This window comes from Lolium rigidum, chromosome 5, assembly GCF_022539505.1.
Source record: "Lolium rigidum isolate FL_2022 chromosome 5, APGP_CSIRO_Lrig_0.1, whole genome shotgun sequence".
NCBI lineage: Eukaryota > Viridiplantae > Streptophyta > Magnoliopsida > Poales > Poaceae > Lolium > Lolium rigidum.
The window spans coordinates 15,466,466-15,474,021 of NC_061512.1; the positions used below are offsets into that span (position 1 = coordinate 15,466,466).

Consider the following 7,556-nt stretch of genomic DNA (forward strand, 5'->3'; position numbering starts at 1 on the left):
CTAGGGAGGGAGATCTGTGAGTTTTGAGCTTTGGAACAACGGAGGAGAGAGAGTGGAAGTCGGAACCTTCATTAGGGGAAGAAGGGCGATATATATAGTGTCCACTAGAATATGACCATTGCAAATAAACTTACCTCAGAGTGTCTGGCATAAGAAGGACCCGAATCTCTGGCCTAAGCATAGTCGGCAACCAAGCAGATCGGAGTCTCCGACCTAGACATGCTTCAACACAGCAAGGCCAAAGTCTCAGGACAAGAGTCTTCGGTGTTAAGCCAAAAAGTTTACCAACTAGCATTAAAGGCGAACACAATTGTGTGCACCATCTTTTGCCAAGGGTCAGAGTCTTTGTCTGGAGTCTCTAGCTAGAGGATCCTCAACAACACATGTTCTTGGATATCCTCACCAACATTATCCATAGGAAGAATGTGGGTGCAATTTATTTTGTAGGTGATAAAAGGACCCAAACCTGCCATTGAGGAACCCATCTTGATAGCTCGAGCACCTATAAGTACACAGCAGGCAAACTATAGGCGTTGTCTTGATCTTTTCACCTTTGATTGGTCGATCACCATCTTCTGCTTATCATAGATATTACCTAAAACACTTAAACACACAGATAAACATCCTTGTGTTGTTAACACACACACAAAATACACTAGGGAGTGAAATGTTCTTTCACTTTTGTATCCATATCCGACTGGTAATTTCATGACTACTCGTCCAGGAATATCCGCGAACATAAAATACCCATTATGTATACTCGTGTCCGAAGGGGTGGATTTCTGAATGGAAAAGAGAATCATGTTTTTGGATATCTATGGAACGTGACCTAGATGTAAATATTTTCTTCTTGATATTAATATATTTGAAGAGACACCTAACGCCCGTATCGTCCCTACGTGGATGGGGGAACCCTAGGCCCGCCACCGCCGGCAGCCCTCCCGCTTTGCTCCTCCCCTCGCCATCGCCGGATGAAGCCGCCGGTGTTAGCCCGCGTGGAGGATGGTAGTGGCGGAACTCTTCTCGCGAGCGTGCGCGACATCTTTAACTGGGAGGGAGAGGCTCGGTCCGGGGATCTTTGATCAGTGCGGCACCATCCAACTCTCTTCTCATTACTTAATAAAATGACTAGTCTTTTGCCTCGTTTTAAAAGAGATATTAATATATTTTATTTATCGAAAAATGTTATCTGATCTAGGTGCACTGTATGATGTAAAATTTATCCCTTGGATCTCTATCTGCAAATGTACATGAAAAGGATATCGCAAGTTTATCTAAAATTAAATATATTTAGACACTTTTAAGTGTATAACTACATTTGTAGATGCAGTGAGTAATATAAAAACATACTGAAGTATCAAAAAAAAAATTTTGAAAGCACATAATGTTGGTTTCGTTTCGTCCTGTGTTCCGTATCCGAACAACCAGATCCGTGCTCCGGTGGAGAGGACGTCCTGGCGACAGTACTAACACGACCATTATGTGTTTATTTATTTTGGCTCTAGCATCATCTCTCAGTAAATAAATAGCGCGGCTAATAAATTCTTGATGACAGATGCGTAAATACACGGATACACTTTAGATTCACTCAGACGCAGTACCAACGTACTCCTCATTATTCATGAATCTCATCTCATCTCAGTCGGATTTACCAGAGCTGTAACAATCGCAAATGGCTAGATGTAGTAAAAAAAGATGGATAAAGAGCAGTAAAAAAGATGAAATTTTTAATGAAACGAGAGCCAGTTAAATAGAGGGGAGGAGCCTCTTCTCGGTCTCACTTCACTCCCCACTCTGCTCCAGGTCCGGCCTCCGCCGCCGCCTCCGCTGACCGCCGTAGCAGCGTCGCCTCTCGCTCGCTCGCCCATGCTTCTTGCTTAAGCTTAACGTACCTCAGCACGGCAGGTCAGTGACTAGCTGACTGTACTAGGTAGGTAGCTAGAGGCAGGACGCGCGAGATGGCGGCGATGGAGGACTGCTCGTCCTGCGCCTTCTCGCTCACCTGCCCCGAAGACGGCGCCGACCTCGGGGACGGAGTCGTTGACGACGGCGACCTCTTCTTGTTCTACGCCGGTGTGGCCGCCGCCGAGGACGAGGAGTACGTGGAGCAGCTGGTCTCCAAGGAGGCCAGCTTCTGCTCCTCCTCTGACTCTGGTGATGCTGACTGCTCGTCGGCCGCCTCCGAGGACTGGTTCCGCCAGGCGCGCCTCGCAGCCGTCAAATGGATCCTCCAAGTGCGCACTGAACTCCCCTCTCTCTCGATTAGTTTCTTTGATTCGATCGATCACTGACGCCATTAGCACCGGCATCTGATTTGCATTTGCAGACGCGGGGGTGCTTCGGGTTCGGCCACCGCACGGCGTACCTCGCCATCGCCTACTTCGACCGCTTCTTCCTCCGGCGACGCGTCGATGTAATAACCAATCACCGGCTGCCACCGCCGCCGTAAAACAAATGTATCATCTCTGTTTTCTTGGGGACGGGACTGGAGGATGACGTGGTGCATTGGTGCTGCAGAGGGCGGCCATGCCGTGGGCGGCGCGGCTCCTGTCCGTGGCCTGCGTGTCCGTGGCAGCCAAGATGGAGGAGTACGGCGCGCCGGCGCTGTCGGAGCTCGACGCTGGCGGGGGCTACGAGTTCTGCTCCGACTCCGTCCGCCGGATGGAGCTGCTCCTGCTGTCCACGCTCGGCTGGCGCATGGCTGCCGTCACGCCATTCGACTACCTCCCCTGCTTCTCCTCCCGGCTCGACCGGCACGGCGGTGGCGGCGATGACGGCCATGACCCCGCCCGCGTCGCCCTCAAGTCCATCGGTTTCATCTTTGCCACAGCCGAAGGTTCGTTCATAATCCTCTACTTTCAAACACATCACAATCAAATCTTTTCTTGCATTTTGTCTGACTGATTTGTGTTGTGTCCATGCAGCCGGCAGTGTGCTGGATTACAGACCATCCACTGTGGCTGCAGCTGCAATCTTGGCTGCATCCTATGGAGCTCTGCTGACCAGAGAAGCACTGGAGACGAAGATGGGCAATCTATCTCCATCCTGCCACATTGAGAAGGTTTCTTGCACAGATCAATTGATCTTGTTGCATCATTTTGATCAACAGACGTGATCAACTTTTGTTTGTTTCATTGATCAGGAGCATGTACATGCCTGCTACAGCATGATGGTTGGGGACTTGAGAAGCAGGATGAGCAATTGCAAGAGATCACTGCCATGTTCAGACTCCAATGAAGCTGCCACCAGTACATATGATTCTCTTCTTGTTCATGATGTTTCTGACACCGCCGCCTTCATGGCAGCGGTGTCGGAAACGAATAAGCGGATCAGGTTGGAGCTGCCGGGCATCCGTTGAGAAGCTAGCACCGCCGGAGACACGCAATTTTTTCTGTCAGATGTCTAAGTGGGGGACTTGGCTTTGATCTTCCTTTTTGTTTTTCCACCATCAAATTTGGTTAGGTTCTTTCATCCATTGTCGTTGCTATGGTTGGCATTGGCAATGCTGTTGGATTGGTTTGGATTGGTTTGTGAGAGGGGTAAGAGATGAGCAAAGATAAGGGCTGAGCTTTTTCTGAGGAGAGGAGAGCTTCAGTGGAGCCTCATTTCAAGTGCCCAAATGGAGCACATTTCCTGTGAAATTCACCCAAAATGTGCACTGGTTTGGTAATGCCATTGTGGATGCCATCTTTGCATTGCATATGGTGAGATCCTGCTAGATGCAGCAGTAGCACTGAAAGGCTGAGGGGGCTGGCCATTGTTTATAGAGCCAGCCAAGGGAAAAGGTTTTCTGCAAGTGGATGTGTAGATCAGTGAGGAGTGGTGTTCCACTCAGATGCACTGCACTTGCATGCATGGGTTACAACATTGGTTTGTGACGATCTCCTTGGGGAGTGGTTGTAACTTGTGTAACATCTGCTTCTGTTCTTGAGAAATGGGATCAGATTGCATTTTGTGCATGTGTGTGCCTGCAGTTGTGTGTGTGTGTGCAGGCTGCCCTTTGATAACCTGTGGGTTTCTTGTTCAGCTCAGCTGCAGCTGCAGGTTTTTCAGTGCCATTCCCTCATACCTGTGCCAATGTTTTCTTCTTCTCTTCAGCTTCCTTTTAGCAGGGATGAGAATCCAATGCACCTTTTCCTGTTACAGCACTTGCATTCCACATTGCAACAAACAAGAACATTTTCGTTGCATTTGAAATGTAGTAAAATAATAGGTGGTATCGAAAGAAAGCTCTTGTCAATCATGATTGGTAAGTACCTTGCATCCTTTTTGTAATTGTTGGGCATGTTGTGAAAAGCATTTCATCAGTTTGTGCTGCTCGAAGAGCGACAAGTGTTGTGCATGAATGGTATTAGTGCACAAGATACATGAGATTACTACTTTCTATCGATAATTGCCTAAACATTAACCACCTGAGCTTGGCTTTTCAAACACTTAGTGGTGGAACACACCATAAACGATCAGTAGAAGAACGAAAAAAGGTTCAGTGTTAGATAACAGGAAATCTTTCAGAAAAAAAGTACCTATGATTCCTTGATAGACCAAGATTCTAGTATGAGATAATTAATTAACACCTGTGATCAGTTTTGTAGATTCACTAACTACATAAATCATAATGACAGTAAATTTACTTCAAATATTACACAACTAATGTCATATTCTTCAGTGAAGGCGCTACGACTAGAAGGTGCCAAGACTGTTGAAGATTCTCTTGCAGGAAAGATGAACATACACATGCCAAATAATATTGCCACTTCCATATAAACAATAATGATGGTATCTTTCCATATGCACTGGCCTTTTTTCTTTGCTCTTCTTGGCTTAACCCCTAAACCCTAAAGCTGGTCTTCTGGCCTCATCCACTAACTAATGCAGGTCTTACATTGCACACTGCCTTACAGCTGGTAAAAAGAGCTTTTGCATCTTTCCCTCCTGCCCCTGCACCTGCATGCAATGAAAATGCCCCATGGGCAATGGAGTGACTTTCTGAGGCATCGCCATCACCATCCATCCATGCATGCCTCCTCCAATGCAAGTATGCATGCAACTCCTCCATCTTTCTTTCTTGCTCAGTTTTCTTTCTTTAATGTTGCTATAAAAAGGAAAAGGGGATCTTTGCATTGAAGCATGGACACAAATGTTGCTATTCCCAAACATTAGTTTTTTTCCCAATATTTTTTTTAAAAAAACTTCCATTTAATTAGGCTAGTGCATGGAAGAAGGAACTCTAGTTAGTTGTTTTGTGGGAATAATATAATGTCACAACTAACAATGGATTTACTTTTGATAAATTACTACAACGGCTTATGTCGAGCATCCAAAATATCATTATCAAATTTAAATCCGGGTAAAAAATGCCAAAGTATTCACGGTTGTTCTCATTTAGAGAAGCATATTTACCTACATATTCCTTCAAAACAACATAGTTTGTGTTATGGGAGTATATGCTTGTTCATCAGGGTTCTACAGTACTACGTACTAGGACCACTCCAATCCTGATCCTATTTAAGATCCAGATTAAGCTATAGGAGTACCATGCAAAACAGTTATCTAGAGCATACAATGTTTCGTCTTGATCATAATTTTGTAGCTGGCAAACTTATTTTATATCATCCTAGCTACAATATATAATATAAAGATCTGGACACCTTCCAGACCTGGTTCCTAGAGTCAGCATATGACACATTGATTTTCATTCTGTCCAATCCAACCCTTAATTTTTATCATCTTCAAGACCTCAGAAATCGAGCCAGTCAAGAAGAACAGAGCTGATCAAATCAAACAATTTGGAAGATTGTTCTTGGAGAAATCAACAGTTACAATGTTGAGGTGACCAGCCAAGAGATAACCATACAATACATGGTCCATCGACCAGTGGTAACTTGCATCTGAAGTGCAGAGAGAATATACTATCTGCCTCCCTTCTGAATCTGGATTGCCCATTGTTGGATGGATGGAGATCAGAATCCTGGCAAAAGGATTAAAATACCAGTATACCTTCTCAGTCACCAACGCGGTCAAAAACAGGCTTGCGGACAAAGCTTGGTTAGAATTCTGTTGGTTAAAAAGAGTACTACACTACCACCTAGGAGTGTGTGGCCACCTCACTGGCTTGGCCGGCTGGCTGCCTGCTGCCTGACCAAGCAAAGAACCATTCTTTTTTTTTCTAGACCATGTATTGATTAATCAGTAGAAAAAGCTAGAATTTTATTAAAAAATTAGTTAACATTGAGTTAGTAAGAATAATTTGTTGAATAAAACAGGCATTTACCCCACATGAAAAATTACCCTGGGGGCATAAATGTACATGTCATACATTGAAAAAGAAAGCTAGGAGAGTGATGAGGTATGGCAGTTGGGAGGATGTGTACAGCTGGGAGTCTCAACTGAAAGCCTGAAACAAAGATGGCATTGCTTGCATCAATGGCAGAGGTGTGGCCCTAACTAGCTCACAGGCAGGCAAGGGCAGGGCAGGGGCAGCATTGCACAAAGACAAAGAAGCAAACACAAAGATGTCTTCCCATGCATCACACTGCACACAGTAGCAGCCACACATACACATCTCCTGATCTGGTCAAAGAGACATATGTGGTTTTGTTTCCTATTGCTTGTTTTGGTTTTTTATGCTGGCAGTGGCAAGATAGCACTGGTGTAATGTGATGATCTGTCTCCTTTGTACAGCTTGGGGGTAGTCTTGTAGTATGCAGAGATGGTGACTTTATTTGTCCAGAACTCATCATGTAACTTGATGGCAAGATAATGGTAGACTCTTTCTTCTTGGTTGATACTTGTAATCTTTGACCGCTCGAAAAAAAAAACTTGTAATGTTTGTTCATGGTAAATCCATGGCGAACACTCCATTTGTTAACACTTGTAATCTTCATTTGGTGTAAATATGGAAAGCACAGTTTTTAAAGTATGTCAATGTTTTCATTTCGACCAACTAATTTCTTTGGTTTAACAGATTTTTAAAATGAAATTTTAGGATTTTAATTGTTTGTAATCTTCCGATGTGGGGTTTTTGATACACGTAATTAGTCTATAGTCAGTAAATACTACATGGCATTATGTTTTATTGGAAAAAAAGATTTAGTTCAGTATGTTGTAAAGATTCTATGTTCCTTCTATGATGCCTAAAAACAAACTTTGGTGGAAATTTCCTTTACGGTTATGGCATGGCTTTGCAATCTTATTATTCCTGCATTGTTTTAGAATATTTTGAATTGGAAAGGTACTAATATTCTAAAACTACTACAACCAAACCTCGGAATTAAAAACACCACCTTCAGCTATATAAAATAGCCAATTTTCCTGTCAAATGCCAAACCTATTAGCGGAAGGAACACTTGAAGCCGTCAACAAGCTTTTGAGTGGATTACATGCAAGGTGTTTATGTTCCGGTTTGGGTGGTGTCCCACTAATAGGCTTTTTTGTATTCAGATTTTTTTTATAATCTGCCATGTTTTCGTTTGGAGTACCATGAGGATTATGTGGCCAATCTAACTTTTGTTGCGCCATGGGTTTGGCAATTTTTAATATACAATGCATCAAGTTAG

The 7,556-nt window shown here is 44.0% G+C and overlaps 1 protein-coding gene across 1 annotated transcript; it reads left to right on the top strand.

The window, feature by feature from the left end:
* Positions 1-1,958: 1,958 nt before the first annotated feature.
* Positions 1,959-3,883, top strand: LOC124651363 (cyclin-D5-2-like). The gene is made up of 5 exons (XM_047190460.1): positions 1,959-2,234; positions 2,327-2,413; positions 2,518-2,836; positions 2,925-3,061; positions 3,143-3,883. The coding sequence occupies exons 1-5, from the start codon at positions 1,959-1,961 to the stop codon at positions 3,356-3,358; spliced, it is 1,035 nt and encodes a 344-aa protein (XP_047046416.1). The 3' UTR covers positions 3,359-3,883.
* The last annotated feature ends 3,673 nt before the right edge of the window (positions 3,884-7,556 follow it).

Excerpts from the sequence above, each read along its gene's own strand:
- LOC124651363 (XM_047190460.1), top strand. The coding sequence starts at position 1,959 with ATGGCGGCGATGGAGGACTGCTCGTCCTGCGCCTTCTCGCTCACCTGC. Across the intron at positions 2,235-2,326 it reads CCGTCAAATGGATCCTCCAA|ACGCGGGGGTGCTTCGGGTT; the intron begins GTGCGCACTGAA and ends TTGCATTTGCAG. Across the intron at positions 2,414-2,517 it reads TCCTCCGGCGACGCGTCGAT|AGGGCGGCCATGCCGTGGGC; the intron begins GTAATAACCAAT and ends TTGGTGCTGCAG.